Source organism: Corvus hawaiiensis, chromosome 26, assembly GCF_020740725.1.
Source record: "Corvus hawaiiensis isolate bCorHaw1 chromosome 26, bCorHaw1.pri.cur, whole genome shotgun sequence".
Taxonomy (NCBI): Eukaryota; Metazoa; Chordata; class Aves; order Passeriformes; family Corvidae; genus Corvus; species Corvus hawaiiensis.
The window spans coordinates 22,170,851-22,191,954 of record NC_063238.1 but is presented as its reverse complement, the minus strand read 5'-3'; the positions used below and the strand labels follow the sequence as shown (position 1 = coordinate 22,191,954).

The 21,104-nt window shown below is 39.3% G+C and overlaps 1 protein-coding gene across 1 annotated transcript in view; it reads right to left on the bottom strand.

Annotated features, from left to right (window-relative positions):
• The window catches only part of CPQ (carboxypeptidase Q), a 150,234-nt gene that overhangs the window by 28,362 nt on the left and 100,768 nt on the right, over positions 1-21,104 (bottom strand). Inside the window, exons 6-7 of the mRNA XM_048286987.1 lie at positions 13,560-13,651; positions 2,504-2,705 (exon numbers count right to left, since the gene is read on the bottom strand). Of these exons, the coding sequence (XP_048142944.1) occupies positions 2,504-2,705; positions 13,560-13,651 (294 nt within the window). The remainder of the gene's footprint in view (positions 1-2,503; positions 2,706-13,559; positions 13,652-21,104) is intronic.

The following is a 21,104-nucleotide window of genomic DNA, read 5'->3' as shown; positions in this document are numbered from 1 at the left end:
TTGCACATATATTTAAGTAACATTACAAATAACATTTCATTGCATGTCCATTAAAAATAAACATGCTCATAATAGCAGCGATTATGAAGCCACCATCTCTTTGCCTGTCTCAGCTATGAACAGCTCTGAAAAACACATGTAGTGATGCCCTCTGTGGATGTTTCAGACCAAAAGGAGCAGGAGGAGAAGAACATTAATAGCATCTAAAAAGGTAAATCCTGAGATCTATTTCACACTGAAAAGGAGAAAAATTCAAGAAAAATTATGTCAGAAACCATTCTTATTGTTCAAGAAATACACCATATTTTCTCTCACTGTTGCAGAAAAAAAGCCACCAAGTATATTTTCAAGAAAATATTTAAATAAAATTGATGAAGTGTCAACACTTGACTGCTTGTTTAAATTGAACGAAATTATAAAAGCTGTTACAGAGTGTTCAATTTGTTTCAATGTTATTATATACCATAAAGGCTCATTCAAGCAGGGAGAATACTGCAGACAAGGCATGAAGATTAGAAGATGTCTTAGACTTCTCTCTGGAACAGCATGAAATACAATCTAAAGCAGCTGAAATTCTTTTAGTGGAGCTAATTTCTTCTCACTGGGGCTTGATGAAGAAAAGAAGAATCAGTGTTCCTTTATGCTGCAAGAACACTGCCATTTGCTTAACAGGAAGTTAAATGAACCAAAGCTACAGACAGAAAAAAAATTCCACCATCAATTAATGTGACAAATTCTTAATAGGAAAACAAATCAATTTTATTTAAAAACTGAAGTCTTGATTCTTGTGTATTCATATTTTCCCAAGGTTGAACTTACAGTTTATATTTTTCATAGTTTATGCTTTCTGAGGAGTACAGATGTCCATGGGAGAGGGCTTTTTCCTGCACTGTTCCTGCTGAGTAGCCCAAAGACTAATAACAGGACCATGGCAAGATGTAGCTGCTTATGCTCCAGGTGCACCACAGCTGATGAGAACTGGTGTGCAGGAGCTCAATACCCACTGCCATCACAAGGACCACTCACATTATCAACTGAAAACAAGGCATTTGAATGTTAAATTTTTCTCTCTTCTTCCATAATCTTGTCACATTCAGATGGGAAGCACAATGCAAGTCCCTGAGGACTCCCTGGAAGGCTCCCAGCACCTTACCTAGGAAATAATTCCGATACCCTTGCATTTTCTAACCATAGGCTGAGTGGTGAGTTCTTACACTCCACCTACAACACAGACATGTTGGTCTGAAATTCTGGACCAGACATCTTTTCACAGGCACTTCCAGGCTGTGGAGGATGATGCATGGCCACAGCCACTCAGTAGTGCTTACAGCCTCTCAAATCAACTCAGCACACCATTGTCACAGCCGCATGACATTGTACCGAACAGATTCCAGTTCACCCAGAGAGCAGGACAGCAGCTGAAGATGAATCCCTAACTGCTTAATAATATCCATTCAACCATACCTCTTTCCCAGCATAGATGTTTTGGTTTCAAAATTAGATATCGATACATTTATTGAAGCAGTCAACCTTATGGTATCTCTGTACCCCCTAAGTGAGTGAGAAGCAAAGGGTTCTGACCATAAATAAGAATAATATATTCCATCATTCACTCTCTTCTGCAAGGTAAAAAACAAGGCAGTTAATAAAGTATTAAAAGATTCTAAGCATATAGTAGCAAGTAGTAAAACTAGCACGAGAAATGTGCCAGCCTAGTTCAGTGATAAAACACAGGAGAAAAAGAACCTTAAAACTTAAAACTGATCATGATTTTTTTAATATCACTGTTATGAAATTTTTCTTTCTACTATTATTCAAAAGGAAATTCACTAAGGCTTCACCCAGGCTGGCCTCCAGTTGGGATTCTTGTGCTCTGAAAGCCTCTGTGCTAGTGTGGGGTCTCTCCTGCATGGGGGGGCTGCCAGTGGTGCATCTCTCTCACAGTTTACAAGTTTCTTTGCCAACAAGCTGCTCCTCACTTGGAGCCAGATACAATCCTCGAAACAAAGCCCTAAACTACTTCAAACTTTTCAGAATTTTACTCCTTTATCACACCTTAATGACTCATAACTTTCTAAATGTCACATCCCAAAAACATTGTTTCTCCAGCATATAAAACAGAGAGAAAAAGCCCTGAATTTCAAAGCAAAAATAATAATAATTAAAAAAATATTTCTTCTGTATTGAAGAATTCCCCTCTGCCTTGGTTTACTATTTATAAACCACCAGTCTGGGATTAATTATTATAAATCCTTAAAGCCGAAAAGAAGATTTTAGGCATTTTATTCTACGTATAATCTATACCATTATTAAACTGCAGCTCAAATGCACTTTATGTCCTATTTCTGTTGGTCACCTTTTAACATTTATGAATTTTACCTATGGTAAATTTTACTCCCTGAGAGAAAGCATTTCTTACTACTTTCAAAACATCAGACCACCCATCTGATGTGGCAGTGCTCAGTGGGAGCAGTGTCCCCTGCTAAGCACCAGGGACACTCACCGGGCACCCCGTCTCTCATCCAGTAGGAGATGTCTGTTCCATCTGCATTGTCATAAACATCCGTGACATTGATGGGCTGCAGCAGAGTCATGATCTCTTTCACGATGTCCCGGGCTTCAGCACTGCCAGAAAAACCCAGTCCAGATGGCTGGAAGGTGCCCTCATCAGACTCCATAACAATATCAAAGTTGGAGATATTTTCCTAAACATGTAAGAAAAGAAGATATTGTGCTGTGATTTTATTTTAGCTGGCATCATATATTAGATTCTAGGTGTCAATGTGAGCATGCCACAACAAATTTGTTTCAGAAGCAGAGAAATGCTTCCCATGAAAACATGTACATGAGCATAAATGAGGGGACCTATCTTTTTGTATGGAACTGCTGAAACCGTTCAAGTTACCTTCTGAGGCACCAGTATTCTGTAGGAGCCACAGTGTGACTAGTCTGCTGTCCCCAAATACTTGCTTTCAGACTTCTGAAGTGCCACCTAGAAAGGTAAGCCATCACCACCATATTGCAGTTTACATTTGCAGCTCTCCCTTTCTTGTCAGACCCAAGACTCTGAAATTCTGTTGCAGTGGAGAGGGTACACAGTTCTGTGGCTTTAAAATTAGAGGCATCCAAATCCTTCATAGACTGTGAAGAACAGTCTATTTAAAAGCCAGCTGCTGCCTGCTCAGAAATACATTCTTTTCAATATACCATATAGTCAACTCTGATATTGATCAGAGGATTGAAATGCCAAGGTTCTCCCTGAGACGTGAAGGAATAATAGCTATTTTAAGGAAAATTTGTGCTTCCAAAGTAAATCCTCCCAGGAAACATGAAAGGTAAGATTTTGTATACAAGTAGCATAATAACATTTGCTTTTAGTGTGTACTTGGAAAAATCTTTTTAGGTTAAAGAACAAAAATAAGCAATTTATTTACTTACCATATTTGCTCAGATTGCTCAGTTACAAAAGTCTAATTGGAATTAAATACATAGGGATTTTACATGAAGGAAGATCTCATTTTTTTGGAGAGGCACAGAACTTTTAAAAAACAGTTTATGGTGATGTCAGGCAGAAGAAAGCTATACTTCAGACCACCTTGAATGTGACTAAGAGAACTTACTGCAGGTTTTACTCCTATGCCCAGATCTCATTCCAGAATTTTATGGCTGCCATTGGTTACTTACTACAAGAAAATCAATACAAGGGATATGTGGTAGCAGCAACTAACAGATCCATGTCATTATCAGCATACATAAACCAACAATTCAGCAAAGAATTCTTTTACATTTTTCTGTATATAAACCCAAATATGTACTACAGGTGGCTGTGAATAATTCACACGAGTTTTCAGAAGTCCTTTATAGAATTTGCCAAGAACTGTTTAACTTTCCCAAAACTTTTCTCTTTTGAGTGAAACAATTCTAGCATAGCAGAGCTATTTACTTTTAACTTAGAAATATATCCAGTAGTTTAAAAATTTAATATAAAATCTTTGCATGATAAAGTAACTGTAAATATTATAACACCAAAAAATAACCAATCTATCCACCCATTTAACTACTGGAAATCGAAGTGCAAATAACCAATCTTGTCACCTCATTGGCAATCACCATTTTTAGACAGTGAAAAACATCTTCAGTTTGCAAAAGATTAAATGTAAATAATTAGGCTACATGTGGAGTCTAGGCCTATCATCAAATACTGTCCTGAGGTCATGAGCCTCAACATGAATCACGATTCATAGACCTCTGAACACTGTGGGAGAGAAGCAGGCCAAGAAAAGCACAGGGCAGGCTAAAAGGGACCAGTGATGCTCCAATGTCACAGATACAACAGAAAGAATGTCTCAAAATGTAAATCTTCTTTATCATATGCCCAAGGAGCAAGACTTACTAAAGACAACACACATTTCAGTGGGCTGCTGAAAGGCCAATGAAAGCTAACTTAAGTATAGTGAGCCCTGCATAAATATGATGCTATGGTACTCAGCCTCTTTGGTTGACTTTCCACAGCAGGACTTCTGCCCATTTTTAGAGCAGCTGAAATGAGGAGAAGCAATAAGGGCAGTGAAGTGAGGAGAAGAGTGAGCATGGGAACAGTGTGGATACCTAAAAGAAATCTAATTTATCAAGCAAAACAACAGAATCCCTAAGTTCAAGAACTTCATAAACTGCTAGTATTGCAGCATTGCTGCACTCTTCAGTTGTGTTTTCTGACATAAATGTTTGCATGTGTTTCTAATATGAAACTGAGTAAACAAACCACCCACAATATATTACACCATATTGTTGTTCTGTAAGAAAGCTATTCAGTTCTGAGAACGTGCTGGAGAGGCATGAAAACAGGACACCTGAGGGAGAGAAACTGACTTCACTGGGCAACAAAAAAGAAACAGGTCACAGCTACTTGTGTGTCCTTGAGAAAGCTTTTTCCCTATTTGGTCCACTAGAAGATAGGATTACTTATAAAACTATTCACTATCGAATTTTAAAGTTGAAGTCTTAAAAAAATTCAGATCAGTTTCCACATTCCCATTTTTGTACATCTACATTGGCATTTCTACTTACACAGAAAGAAACACATGCTGGAAAACATGCTTAAAATATACTGCTTAAAAATAGTGAAGATGCTTTGTCATCATTTGCCATCTATGATGCAGGAATTACTGCCAGTAACAAAGTGGGGTGAGACCATACATTGCCCCTTAACTGATTCAAGGGAACAGCAAACAAACCAGAAAGATTTTAAAAAATAACTGCAGGCTCAGCTGTTTCCTTCATTCGTTCTCCTAATGAATGCACCATTTAAATAAGCATTTTAAACTCAGTATGTAATTTTTTTCAGAAAGTTATCTCATTTGCTGCATCTTGATATTGTGTCACTTCTCTTAGTACGTACCAGAAAATTAAAACTTCTTTGTGTAACCTGCTGCCTAATTCTCTGAACATCAAACTAGACTTTTATCCATTGCCTTCTTATGACTTTGTTACAGAGGAGGTCACCTCTCTTTATCATGTCATCTTTAGCTCTTCAACTGAATTTTTAAATGAAACATTACAATAAATACAGCATGGGAAAATTGGCTTTCTATAGCTTGCTATTTTCATTGAATACACAATTAGGCACAATCCTTGCCAATACTTCTCCTAATTTTAATTTTTTAATTTTAATTCCTTTATTTTCTGTTTTCTCTATAAACAATCTATTTTTATCTCTGTTAAGCAAAACAAAAAATATAAATACTTGTCATCGCTAAGGCAAAAACCTGATAACAAGAAATCACAGAACCACAGAATGCACAAGATTCGGGAGCACAGTGGGTCATCTGGTCCAGCCTCCCTGCTTGAGCAGGGCCATCCCAGAGCACATGGCACAGGGTTGTGTCCAGATGGTTCTTGAATATCTCCAGTGACAGAGACACCACAACCTCTCTGGGAAACCTGTTCCACTGCACCTGCACAAGTAAAGAAGTTCTTCCTCATATTTAGGTGGAACTTCCTGTGCACCAGTTTCTGCCCATTGCCTCTTGTCCTATTGCTTGGCACCACTGAGAAGAGCCTTCTCCATCCCCGACACCCTCCCTTCAGAGACTGATAGACACTGATGAGGTTCTCTCTCAGTCATGTCTTCTCACCTTATCATCTTTTTCACTCTCTGTTGGACCTGCTTCAGGATCTCCACATCTCTCTTGCACTGAGGAGCCCTGAACGGGATGCTGTGCTCCAGATGGTGCCTCACCAGGTCTGACTAGAGGGACAGGATTACCTCCTTCGACCTGCTGCCAGTGTTCATCCTAGTGCATCCCAGGATACCTTTGGCCTTCTTGGCCCCAAGGGCACACTGCTGGCTCATGAACAGCTTGTTGTCCATCAGGTCACCCAGATCCTTCTCCATGAAGCTGTTTTCCAGCAGGTTGGTTCCCATCCTGTATTGGTGCCTGGGGTGCCCCAGGTGCAGGACCCTGCACTTGCCTTTGTTGAATTTCAGGCAGTTCTCCTCTGCCCATCTCTCCAGCCTGTCGAGGTCCTTCTGAAGGGCTGCACAGCACTCTGGGGTATCAGCCACTCCTCCCAGCTTTGTGTTGTTGGGGAACTTGCTGAGGAGACCTCTGCCCCTTCATCCAAGTCACTGATGAAAAGTTAAACAATACTGGGCCCAGTACTGAACCCTGGGGAACACCACCAGTGACAGACCTCCAACTAGACTCTGTGCCACTGATTACTGTCCCACCCTCTGGGATCTGTCGTTTAGCCTGTAATTACAGTAAACTTCCATTAAGAAAACAAATCCTTGTAATATGTATGAGTGGTACTTCTATTGGTAGGAAATGTTCCTTCTAGGATAGACACTGGCAATCCCAAGCAGGTATACCCTACAGTAGCTACTTACTCAGTCAAAATCCCAATTGTTAATTCTTATCAGATGTTAAACTAGACTCCAACATCTCATGACTAATCCATTGAGCCACTGATGGCAACCCCTCTTACCCAGCTAAAGCAGGGACATACCTGAAAGTATAATGCAGGGAACAACTACCCTAAAAGCCTTCAGTACTTTGGGGCTGTTTATTTAAAATAGAGTATTACTTGTCCAACAGCTCATTTACTGGTTTTCTTTTTTGTTCCAAGGAGAAAAATCACCACTTTACAGGAAAAATACTAAAGTCTGTAATGACAAACCACTGTCCTTGATTAATGGTTCATTTGTTCCAGTGATAAAGGACATCAGTTAATCCGACATTGTGTTTTCAGCTTTCTGTTATTGATTTACACTTAACTTTAAGAAACAACAACACTTGTATTCCAGTATTTGTCTCAGAGCAGTCAGGAAACAAGTATAGCATGGCAACAACCATGTTGTAGAACTCACAGGGAAGTGATGGTCACCCCACCTGTAGTACTAAAAGGAGGTTTAGATCAGCACCCAGCTCTGTTAGGCTGGCAACTAAGACTACAGGAAAGACAAGAAAAAACACTGGAAACACCTAAGTGCATGTGACAGCTAGAAAAGAAAAAAAAGTAAAATAAATAACATCCTCTAAGTATTTAATACTATATAAACATGACGTAGTGTAATTTTGAGTTGCTGTTTAGTATGAAGGTAATTTAATGAAGCAAAACAGCATAAATTGAAACTAGAGAAAAAACCATCACAACAGCTGTTGGGAAGAGAGATGAGCCAGCATCAAGGCATAATAACCACCAGCCACAAGCGTGATCATACCATTTACACTCTTTTTGAATGAAGACAGGGAAAATTGGGAACACTGTGAGTTATTCATTTTTGTAAATTATCCCATCATTATATGGGAGAAAGCTGCTGTAAAGCTGAAGATTAGCACAATTTTTCCTGGATGACAAGGTATGAATAAGGCTCATCCTTTTGTTACAAGATAAAATATTCTTCTGCTACATTTTATAGGAAAGCAGTATGTAAAAAAGTGTAAAGGTTGAACGGTTTGTTCTGTATGTCAGTTACAAGTTCTGACTTCTGAGAAGCCAAATGACAAAAGTCCCAGTAACTTCAACAGCCCTGGAGCAATTTGGTCATGACTTATTAGCATTTCACTCAGTAAAAACATACTACGGGCATGTCTTGCCTTGTACAATATCGCAACTGTTTCCTCTAAGATGACTTGCCAGCACTCACAGAGATGACCATTCAGTATTGTAAGTTCCCTGGGATGACAGACAAGAAAAAGCAGACAGCTCTGAACATGGCAGCAGGGTAAGTAAGGCATGCCTGAAGTCTTGTCTTAGGAGGTTTTTCCTTTGACAAAGGGGCATATCAAAGAGAAGTGCTCTTCCTGGAAAACTTTCCATAACTTTAGACCTTTTACTGCTCAAATACAAAGGTATCAAAACAATGTCTGTGATTCTGAATGACCCCACCACTGTTCTTTTTCGAAAGGATTTAGATTTTCACTAGAAAATGGGCAAAAATGCCAAAATTAAAAATTGTGGTTTACATCTTTCAACCAAAGATGATGTTTACTCTTTCAGGAAGCTAATGAGTATTTCTGCAACTTTCAACCAAAGGTCAGTGAAAACAAATTTGCAACACCTTTGAAATTATCACAGCACATACATAATTTTCTACACCTTGCGCAGGTGCAGGGAGTGTGCACTTTCCTACAATCGGACATCCCAATGGACCAAGGACCTATGGTTGGGTGAATCTGCCTGAAGCATGCACTGGAAGCAGCTATCCTCAGAAGATGTCTCTACCAGATTCAACTGGCAGCTCTGCTATTCTCATGAGAGAAAGAGAGGAAAGATGCACAGAGAAAAGTTTTCCTAACGGTAGAGATGCATGAATTTTGTCTACATGGAATGAAGACTAGGCATCCAGGAGATAGTCTGTCATGACTAATTTGGGGTCTTCCATGCTTCAGGCAGTATAAGGAATAAACCTGAGTTTGTGTTTTAGCAAAATCTGTCCTTCTCTGCAGCTTTTACAAGGAAGCTGATTCCTAAATACTAAGAATTACGAATTCCTATGGACTTAGAACTGGTGTAAAATATAATTCCATAACTATTCTGTGCTATTACTGTGCTTAATACAATCAGTGGAGCTACTGCCTGTTGTGATACCAGAGAATACAGTGCAATTACTTTCTGTAGTTTTGCAAATGGACATTTCACTCTTTCTGCATTTCTTTCCCTTTGCAATGAAAGGGATCAACAGGACATCAGTGACCTAAAAAGGCAGCAGTAATTTTACATAATCTTTGATTACAGAGAATATTACCTGAGGACAGTCAAAAGGCTAATGGTCAACACATTTTGCTGGGGTAAAAGAATCCCTATTGAAGTCCTTGATACGTTTGGTTCAAATAAGACACAAATTCATGTCTTACATTTCACCAGAGTACTTGGTACCTCAGGCTATAAAGTATTCTGAAAACTATGGTTTTGAGGAGCCAATATTTTCTGTAGAAGAATCATTTCACCTGAAAGTGACAGGATATTTTTTGAATATTTGCTTCTTAGAGAAAGCAACTCATTAGCAAATCACAGTAGAAATCTCATGTGAGCATCAACAAAGAGTACTTAAACTAGTACGAAAGAAATGCCAGCATTTCAGAAAGTCCTGTTTTCATGCAGACACAGTTCAAGCAAAATATCAGATCTTGGTAATAAATACAAAAAAGAAACCACAGTAAACACTGGTGATTGATATTTATCACGTGGGTAAACCTTTACTAAAATGTTAAAACACTGTATGGCATGTGCACCAGAAATTCAGGTAAGTACTCTAAATATCATTAAGATAGGAATACCAACATGCAGAAATATTTTAAGAATGCCTTCTGTAATGGGGTTTGAATTGAATTCCTAACACAATAATGTCTCCAGGGATCACAACAAAGTTACTAAAGTAAATTGGAAGGTGGCCTAGGATCTCTTAGTCTTCTAATTATAAAATGAATTTGCTTTCCCAAGAGATTGTACACAATACTTCTGTTCCAAAATAAATATAATCAGTCATTCATAGTCCCTTAATTCAACTGGGTAAATAACTGTAACCTTGTTTCATGGTACACAGACCTTTCACAGAATCTAGTCCAAAGCAATAAAAAGGAGGACAGACACTCCATTACATGTATTTCTTTCTCCCTTCATGAAGACAGTCTAAGAGTAAACACACAAAAAACTTAACCCTGGTTGAGAGCACTCAGGTATCTTTGTTAAAGGTTGTAGGAGAATCTGTACTGAAGAGTTGCATCATGAGGCCTTCTAGAATTTTGTTCCTTCTGTTCTTCCGTTCAACTTGTATAAGAAAGTAGTGTTGCAATGTTTGATGATTCTGAGGTTATTTACTGTATTGTCTGTATGTAAGAGCAGCAACTGGATCACACAACACTAAGCACTGGAACACAACTTCAGATGTAGCGTCAAACTCCAAGCTCTGGAGTCAGATTTGCTCTTAAATCCTTTAATTTCATTGCTCTTTATCAAGATAAAGAGCTTTAATGTTAAGGAAAATCAACCTTTTTTCTAATCTGGGATTAGATCTAATTCTTGGCTAACAGCTAAAAGCAATGAGTGCTTCAACAGGTATCTCCTTTGGAAGCAAAGGTGCTGGTAATTCCCCTGAGAGGCTTCTACCCCATGGTCAAAGAACGAGCACCAGCAGGTGCTCTGTGCTGAGTTGGTGAGGGGCAGGTACTGTTGCACTAGTGGAGGCACTGAAACTGCTAGAAGACACACAGCTTTCAACTCTTGGAAATGGCTTAGAAAAATGATGCAAAGAAAACAGTGGACGAGGACCATGTGATGCTCTCCAGAAAAATATTTGATAAACTGAAAGAATTGCTGTATGAATAATGTATCTGTCTGAGCTTCACCTGACTGCAGTTGGGCAAATATGCTTTTCCTAAGCACATATTTACTGGATGCTGTCAGTAACGGGAGACAGCACTAGTGTAGACTGCCTAGAGCACTAGAGCTTTTGATCAACACAATGTGGCAGCTCTTACACTCTCATAAAGCCCTGAACAGCTAATATACCCTATCACTAGCTTTAATAATCAGAAATGATAATACTGGGATCTAGAGAAAGACTTGAGCATTATAAATAATGCCATTACACAAGGAGGTGTGTTAACTATTGGCACCATAGTAAAACCACTATGCTGCTATCTCAGTTATTTGTGCAGTAACTTATCCACTTTCTAGCAGTGACAACCTACAATGATGGATGAGGAAGAAGGACCTGAACGTGAATTGAAAGAAATAATAAATAAGTGACAAAAATATCTGTACTTGTCCAGTACTATATTGTCTTTATTTCTTCTCCCTTGCCACATTTCCACTGACATGAGGAGGTAATCTACAATTACCCCTGTCTGCCTGTGCCGAATTACTGCATTCATATTTCTACTTGTTTGTAACGAACTGAACTCATAAGTCCAGCCATGTAGATGAGTCATACAGGCTGTCTTTCATTTAACAAGGCATCTTTAAATACCACTCTTATTTAACTTGTACTCATTACCATCAGCAAGCAATGTGTGTGCCATACTATCCTAATTGCCAGAAATTTGAGCAAGTAAATCATTAAAAGGTTAAGTTATTTTTCATGCTAAATTTAATGTACAGTATTAATCAACTTTATTTCATTGTTATGAGTAATGCAACGTCCTATAGTCAAACTAATTTATAATTATGCCAGATCACATGGCAGGGGGGAAACAAGAACAACAAACAACAGACGGATGTCATTTCTGCTTAAATTCTCCATGTAAATTACAAACTGTTCAGTCAGACAGGGCTTTCTTTGCAGAGCCCAACATCCGGATGGAATCTCACCAGCAGAGCAAGAACTGAGACACATCTTTGTCTCAACTTTTTTAAAAGCAAAGTAACCAAATATCTGGTAAACAACACCCAGCCTGCTTTACATTTCTCTATTTGATCCTTAGGTCTGCTTTTTGGTATTATTTCTGAATAGAAATCTTTGAGACAACAGTGAAACGAAGCCACTTTGGCAAAAGATGAGACATGCATGAGACAATTTCATGTGTTGCTGACATCACCACTATAGATAGGATGGATCTTACTGTCCAACATGGAAATCCACAGAGGCAAATCTTCAGATACATTTCTGATGAGTGGTGTGCATTAGGCACAGAGCATCCTTCCAGCTCCTCCAAAATCCACTTCTGTACATAAGAAGCATCTCTTTCGTGTGCTACTTATTCCAGAATATTTTATTCTAGTTTAATCCTGCTGAATATCAGAGTACCAGTGGTAAATCCAGAGTCCTTAACATACACTAAACTGCAAGCTGTCACCTCCCTGAAGTAGAGAAAGCAAGCTCTGGGGTACCTCTTCCAAATAAATGACAGAGCTGAGTTATCCCTATAATTTGGAGATACAAGGAGGTACAACATTACAGAATTCACAGAATGCCTGGGTTGGAAGAGACCTTCAAGATCATCGAGTCCAACCCATTATATATGGGTAGCTAAATATACTTAGAAATATTGAACTAGTTAGTGGGAAATATATGATTGTTCATCAATTAGGCAGAAAACTCTAAGTTCTCTAAACCTATCTCTGACAACTCTATTGCAGATGCAAGTTGATCTGATTTGGTTCATCACAATGAATTTGATTCAAGTGAGGTTTCCATTTATTTGTTCTGATAGGTTGCTTAGCATTAAAAATATGCTCTTAAGAACTGCTTGTAAGTCTGCTTTCATACTGTGTAGAGCAGGCAACTTCCTAGGCACATTTGCATTCACCTTGTCTCTGCCTTGGATGTATTAACCAGTGTTGACAGTTATACTACTTAATTAGGGAAAAGAATAAAAGATAACTAATTTAGAATAGTTATACAGGTACAGCATAATTCTTCTGTGGCAAAAACCCCAAACATACACATATTCCAAAGACTTATCTCCAAAATAGTTTTGCCAAAACTTTCATGATGTACTTTGAAATGGCACCTGTTGGCAGGAGAGACAGATGTGATATTTTTATCCTCATAGCCATAAGTCATAGAGTTTGTGTGTTCTTTGCATCACCAGAAATCACCCTTTTAGGATGTTCCAGACCCACAAAACTAACAATTGGCAAAGTGCATTATAGATGACACACTATCAACATAAGATAGCAAATATTCTTCTTTGTATTATTTTATGTTTTACTTTGCAAAATATTATGGGAAAATGCAATGAAGCAGAAATATATAAGGCAAACAAAATTTACTTATATCGCAAACATACATGGGCCATTCATCATTCATTCTCAGAAGGTTACCTATGTTTAAAAGGTATGGAAGATATCATCATGAAATAACTGTTTCAGAACACTTTTGTGACAGAGTATCTTAGGTCAAGTGGAACACAAACGTGTGGTTGCATCGCTTACTGTTAAATGTAAAATTAGGTTTACATTTATGATTAAACCCAGAAAATATACTTCCAGGCAGAACTGTAATCACTGGTTTTGGTCAGATATTAAGCTGAACATTTCGACAAAAATCGTATTCAAGTCACAAGACTGGGGAGAAAAGTGCTGTCAAGAAAATAATGAAAAGATATATTTACCTTGTGCAACTGATAGTATTGCTTGGCACCTATTCCTCCTTGCTCTTCTCCTGTCCATAGCACCAAGCGCAGTGTCCTTTTTGGACGAAGTCCTAAAACACAGTTTTTAATCTTGTTTTTAATATTCGATACGGATATATTTGAGTATTTTTTACATTCATCTCCAGCCACCAATGGATGAAAAGCCTGTGTTTCCACAAACCAAACACAACCTATATCAAGTGTGGGGTTTTCTGTCTAGAGTACCCTTTTCTTGTTTAGGGAGAAAGAGTGGGGCGTGGGAGAGAGCCCACATGAGGAAGAAATGGGCAGTTGTGGTGCTGCTGCCAGTTGCAGAAGCACAAGAGAAGTACAATTCAGGGACATACTGAAAGTGTCTGAAAACCACAGCAGAAAGCAACTACCTTGATAGATTTCTGAAACACATGCTTCTGTCATTGTGGTGGTCTGCCATAAGTAATGCACATCCGCTTGTAGCATATCCAAATCAAATTTTCATGAAAACTACCATTGCTTTGTCATGGTTAATTTATTACAATTAATTGAAAATGAGCTGCTGGATTTTTATGAGAAATGTTCATCCATTTCAAGAACTGAGGGGCTATGTAGTATTACTTTGCTTTTTATCAGAGAAATTAAAAGCAGCAATCTGTACTTTGGAATCTGAAATACAGTCAGCTGCTAAAAGTATGCACAACTTTCTGAAACAAGGCGAACATGAAGCCATTTTCTATTTTGCTATGGTAGCTCAATCAGAAAGATGAGTTCTCAGATAAATTTTGAAACCATTTTTGCCATGGCAGAACTGATCAGATAGAAGTTGCTGTCCTCTATTTATTTGACTGTTTCTATTCATAAATAAATACAATGAGAGAAACTTGAGAGCATGGAAGAGCAAACAGATAAAGAAAATACTGTTCTCTGAGCAGTGGAATTCTAATTACAGTAGAGAAAAAAATAAAGAAAAAACATGAGGAGACTATCACAAGTGATAAAGCATAAAGTACCGCACACACTTTTGTGCTGAGAAAAAATTGTATCAGTATCACTGTCAGAACTTCTTTCATTTCCTAACTGAAATGGATGAAGACTGCCAATAGATTTGACCTTCATTAATTTTTTTCTTTTGACACAATGAATATGATCTGAAGATTTCTTTCTCGAAACTGTATGCTAGCAATCCTCAGAACTGAAGGCAGAATATAGAAGGAATACCCCAAATCTGCATAAAAGAGCTTGGATTTTCCAGTATTTTATAATGAAGTGCAAACAAGTGGTTTAAAGGTGTATTTTCTGAATGTTGATCTACTGACTGTAAACAGAAAGGTTGTCAAACCTCATTACTTTAAAGACAACCTTCTGCACACCTCCCAGTGGATTCCCTGCTCTCCTAAATCACAACAGTAACGGATTAGCCTCCTTTGCTTTTCAAATTAGTCAGATGGCCTATGAGGTAAAACTGAGATAATAAAATAGCCATTGGTTTGAAGTCAGAAAGATTTAAGCCCAAAATAACTCCAAACCCAATAAAAAAAAAAAAAAAAAATAAAACCCAATAACCAAGCAGCTTGGTTAGAAGAGGCAGCTGTAAAAAAGAAAAAGAGCTGGTATAAAACATAGAGGCCAGTGCTGTAGTATGGTTCCAGCAGCACTGCAGTTTAAGTGGAAAAAGGAGGTTTATTTGTCATATCACAAAATGCAAAGTGAAGTCCAATCTCCAGCCCACCACACCAACCCTGTGAGAACAGCTTTGACAGGAAATGCTTAAGACAGGAGTAGCATCATCTGGCTCCTCCCAGGCGAAAATCAAGCTGCTTCAGTCTGCCACTGCTGCCCTAAGGGGGATTTGGGCCAGTGATCAGGGGTCCTCATGGCTGGCTCAGATGGGCTGTAACTGTAGCTCCTGCTCTCCAGGAGCTTGAGATGATCTCAGCTCACTTGTGGAGAAGACGTTTGAGATTCTTATGGCCCCCTCCTTGCCCATCATTGCATCTTTCCACTGAAGCTGGGGAAATAAAAAAGCCCTGCTGAGCTTTGGTCCTTCCAGTCTGGGAGGTGGTGTATCAGCTCTTCCCATCTCACAGATTCCTGTTGGCAAATTCATTTGTGCGTTCTACTGAAACTGAATGGGCAACTTAAAAAAAGTAAAAATATGTAAGCTATGGAGGCAGTTATTTTAAATACAAACAAAGTCTACAGAGGAAAATTTAATTTCCTCATTATCTTAATCTGAAAGCAGTAAGTATTTATCTACCTGTTATTAAAAACAGAGCTAATCTGACCAAAGAACAGCAAATGAATCCAGTATTCAGAAGAAAAATTGCTAAGAATATTCTCAATGAATGTTTTTATCAGGAAAAAAATGAAGTACTGTATTAAAGTTCAAAAAGTTTTTAAAAGTAAGTTTAGCTACTTTGGTTGGCTTCTTAAAAACTACTGGTTCCTAAGCAAGGTATCATCCTTACAAAATCAGAAGTCTTTCAGATCACAGCCCAAATATATACTGAAAAGACACGATAAAATAGCAACTGGGCTAGAAAACTCTGTTTTATGGTAAGTGTAATGTATAGAGAGGTAGTTAGACAATTTTAAAATGAAAGAAAAGTGTTACACAAATAAAATTGTGCCTCTTTCCTTGTTATCTGAATAAATGACTTAGTATATAGTATTAAAAATAAAGAGGATATCAGAAGAAAAAACCTACAGATGAATTTCCAAATCTCCAATGTTTTGGAAAAATGTATTAGCTTTTTTTTCCCCCCTTCTACCTTACCCTTAACTGGGAAATAAAATCACAGTTTACCACAAAGGTGCATTTTGCTGATCAGCCTCTATATTCCTATGGTTTATCTCAAGCATAAAAAAGATACTATGGGCATGTGGACTCCTCAGTTAAGGAGTGAAATATAAACATCAATACGGTCGATCTGTGACTAAGGATACATCTGTAGCAAGCACAGCAGGACACTTGCTCTATTACACTCTCTCTGTGCTGGAGTGGCTGCTATCCTTTCCTTCTCCTTAGGTACCACAAACACTTCAGTCACACCAACGTGCAGGTCTTACTGACTCTATTTTCTGTTTCTTTTAAATCATCATAGATTACTAACATACCAGCAGCAAGACCTGAATTTTATGTCCTACATGTCTTGCTCATGCTTGATAGAATTGAGACATTCCCACACAGCAAAACTGAAATGTATTGTTCGGTACATGTACATCATAATGGCCTGTCACATGTAAAGCAAAAAAATAAACCCACTTCACTCTAAAGACAGCACACAAGTCAGGAAGGAGAACTTGAATCATCTTTTTTAATCAAAATAGAGATCGGTACTACAAACACAAAATTTCCTTCAGTAACTATCTTCTCACTTTATAAACATAAATCCTTACTGATGGGGAGGATGACAAAGATAAAGTATTTTCTAAGAAGATGGCGTGTAGCTGGCTAACAGGCTTCTTCAATGTCGTCATAAGACAGACCAGCTTACAAAAATATAAAAAGTATTCCACCTGTGTGAAAACAGATATTTTCCCTGCAAGTCAAGGCACTGGGATCACACACAAGCAAATCAAATAACTTATATGAGGCATATAAGCAAATTGCAACTGGGTGTGAGTAGATTAACAGGTGTCAAGGTTTAACCTCAGCCGGCAGCCAAGCCCCTCACAGCTCTTGCTCACTCCCACACCAGTGGGACAAATGAGAAAGGGAGAAAATTGGAAGGATGCAAGCTAAAAAACTCATGTGTTGAGATAAACACAGTTTAATAGGGAAAGCAAAAAGTGTACACACAAGCAAAGCAAAACAAGGAAGTAATGCATTCTCAAGACCCTGCATAAATGGACTAGAAAAGCCTTGATCTGAGCATAAAATACAATAAGTTGCACTTAATAATTCTGCCCTGTACATCCCCTGGTGAGACCCCACCTGGACTATGGCATTCAGCTCTGAAGCCCTCAGCACAGGGAAGACATGGACACGTTTAAGCAGGTCCAGGGGAGGGTCACAAAGATGATCAGATGGATAGAACTTCTCTCCTATGAGGAAACGCTGAGACAAGAGAAGGCTCCAGGGAGACCTTAGAGGAGCCTTTCAGTGACTGAAAGGAGTCAATAAGAAAGATGGGGTCAGACTTTTTTAGCAGGGCCTGTGGCAATAAGGACCAGGAGCAATGGTTTTAAACTAAAAGAGGGGAGATTCAGACTAGATCTAAGGAAGATGTTTTTTACAATGAGGGTGGTGAAACACCGTCACAGGTTGCCCAGAGAGGTTGTGAATACCCCATCCCTGGAGAAATTCAAGGTCAGATGGGACAGAGCTCTGAGCAGCCTGATCGAGTTGAAGCAGTTCCTGCTCATTGCAGCAGGGTTGAACTAAGTGACCTTTGAAGATGCTTTTCAACCCAAACTATTCTCTATGTTCTCTTACTTCTAATACTGCCTAAGTCACTAATGCATTTGCTTCAGAAGCTACTAGAGAGAGGTATATACAGATATATCATCCTCAAGTACTGTCTTCTGCTGCATTGAACATAGATAAGCTATGGCCTTTTCTGCATCATTACCCTGTGGCTTGGAATTTCTTTAAAAGGTATTTATCAAAAATATTTATAAGTATTTATACAAAAAAGTATCAGGATACATAATGATGCTGCTGGCATTCTTTAAATTCCTCTTGCACTCCCTACCTTTTTCAAGTTTGCAGCTGATTAGATATAGGGGATTTACTGGGTGCCATTAGTTGGGATATTTCTATCATGCATGGACTTCTCATAAAATACCTGGAATTTCCAAAATTTGTGCCACAGCATAAAATAAAAATAAAACCAGTACTCCATATTTTGCTAAAGAAGATAAGAATTCATCATCAAAAACAGTGGTGCAACCTGCTATTACCTGATTTATGTATCCTGTGGTATGGGCAAGCAAGAGAAGGGCTCTTACCCCTAGCAACCTGTTTCCCTGCCTAATTGCAAAGAATATACAAACAGAAATAAACCATAATCAATAGGAGGACAGTAATAACACAGTTAATTGAAGATGTCCAGATTTTCCTCTGAAGACCAAGAAGTCTCCATTCTAAACCAGAAGGACTTTGGCTTTCATACTACTGTTAGAAATAGAGCCCTCTATGGTTCAGACAATTGATCTCACTACTTGTGCAGAAAAGTGCCTGTGTACTCATTTATTTAAGAAGAAATTGGTTTTTTTTATTGAGTGACAAATGATTCCACAGAGAAAATCATAGAATGGTTTGGGTTGGAAGGGACCTTGGAGATCATCTAGTTCCAACATTTCACTAGGTCAGGTTGCTCAGAGCTCCACCCAACCTGGCCTTAAACACTTGCAGAGATGGGGAATCTGCAATTTCTCTGTGCAACCTGTGCCAGTGCCTCACCACCCTCCCTCACAGTAAGGAATTCGTTCCAAACATCTAATCTAAACCTACTCTCTAAGTTTGAAGCCATGGCCCCTTGTCCTATCACTGCACGCTCTTCTAAACACTCTCCTCATCTTTCTTGTAGGCCTCCTTCAGGCACTGGAGGGCCACAATCAGATCATCCCTAAGTCTTCTCCAGGCTGAACAATTGCAATTCCCACAGCCTCTCCTCATAGGAGAGGTTCTCTATCCTTGTAATCATCTCGGCCGTCATCTGCACTCACCCCAAGTCCACATCCTTCTTATGTTGGGGTCCTCAGAGCTGGATGCATTGCTACAGGTGGGGTCTCACCAGAGTGGAGCAGAGGGGCAGAATCCCCTCCCTCATCCTGCTGCCCATGCTGTTTTGGATGCAGCCCAGGACATGTTTGGCTTTCTGGGCTACAAGTGTACATTGCCAAGTCATGTCCACCCTCTCACCAATCAGCACCCTCAAGTCCTTCTTCATAGATCATCAGAGTTAAAAGCTTCAAAAAACAAGGCAAAGAACAGCTGAAAAAAATCCTTTTAGTACTACTTAAACCTTGATTATAACATATTTCTAATTCTCTAGTGAAGTTCAACTTAGACATGGAGAACAGCTTTTGGCTTGGGAAACTGCCTTTCTTTTCTTCTTAAATCAGTCGAATGCAGTGCAATCTCCTTGATTTTTGTCCATTGATAGCTTCTTTTTGCGGCACTGAGGACAAAGCACTGAAAAAAAATAGCACTCGGAAGCAAATAAACCTCAGAGTCTCGAAGGTCTGGAATAAAGAGAGATGAGGTCTGGAGAAGAGATGCAGCATTGCAGGAAGAACACAGAAAATGGTCAGGTCTGGGGCTGGAGAGAGGGAAATGAAAGCGAGTGATGAGCCAAGCCAAATACTGTAGCTCAGTCTTGCCTGGGGCTGTCAGCTTGCTCAGAAACATGTTCTGGGAGTTGAGAGGACATGACTCTGCCACTGGCACAGACTGCGGCCAGCTGTTCGGACAGGCCCTTCAAAGAGGGCACTGGGGGACAGCCGTGCCCAAGGTGAGCCAGTCTAGGGAAGGACTGGGTTTGCAGAGCACCAGCAGCCTTGACAGCAGAGCAGCAAGACACTGAGATTACACAAGCAATTTTCTTTTCCTGTTTTTAGGGAGGCTGATGATCTTATGACAGAAGGGCAGATTAACAGAAGAGTGGAGAAGGGAAATGTGAGAGGTTTTAGAGAGATTTATTTTTAAAAAGCAATGCAATATCCAAGAGGAAATGTCAAGGAAGGAGCTGGGTATACAAGACCAGAGGGGAAATTTGTGAATGATTTGCAAGTCTAGTAACTAAAAATAACATGGGTTAAGCCTTTTGACTGGGGAGGTGAGTGGGAAAAGAGGGAAGCCAAGCCTGGTGCTGTGGGCTGCAAGTCAGGCGGCAACAGTGCCAGAGGGAGGGTTTCTCTGTGGACACCTTCCTGCCACCTGGCAGCACAGCTCAGGGACACTTCAGATGAGAAGTACTGCCAAATGTGCTCATCTGCACATTGGGTTTTAAACAAAGAACCAGTTTGTGTTGTGTCATGAAGCCATTACAAGTCATTTGTACAAAAAAAAAAAAAAGGAAAAAAAAAAAGGAGAAGAAAAGGAAACACAATATTTGCCCATGTAAAACAGCAAAGCAGAGAGTCAGCAGAGAGCTCCTCCACCCCATGCCCTGCTCTGGTCCTGTCAATGTGTCCTCTGAGTCCCACAAAAGGAATAAGACACTGTCCACCTTTAAAACACACCTTATTCTTCTTTAGGAACACATTCTTCCCTAAGGGTATTTGCGATCTCATCAAACTGTGGAGCAAAAAAAGCAATGTGGGGCCCACTCCCACACTCTCTGGGATTACAAATATCAGACAAATATGGTTAGATCATAATGAGTGGTGGTGGATCTGTATTTGTGGAGGCCAGTGGGCCTGCTGGACAAGGAACGGAAGGAGTCCTATGGTGGGGATAAGTCCTAGGTTCCTTTCCAGCTTATAGTGACGGAAAAGCTTCCCCCAGAATGCTTGTTCTGTAATGTTAATGTACCCCTGCTCCCCTGGTTGGCTCTGTTGGCTGCTACAACCACTATCACCTGATATGCCCTCAGAGTT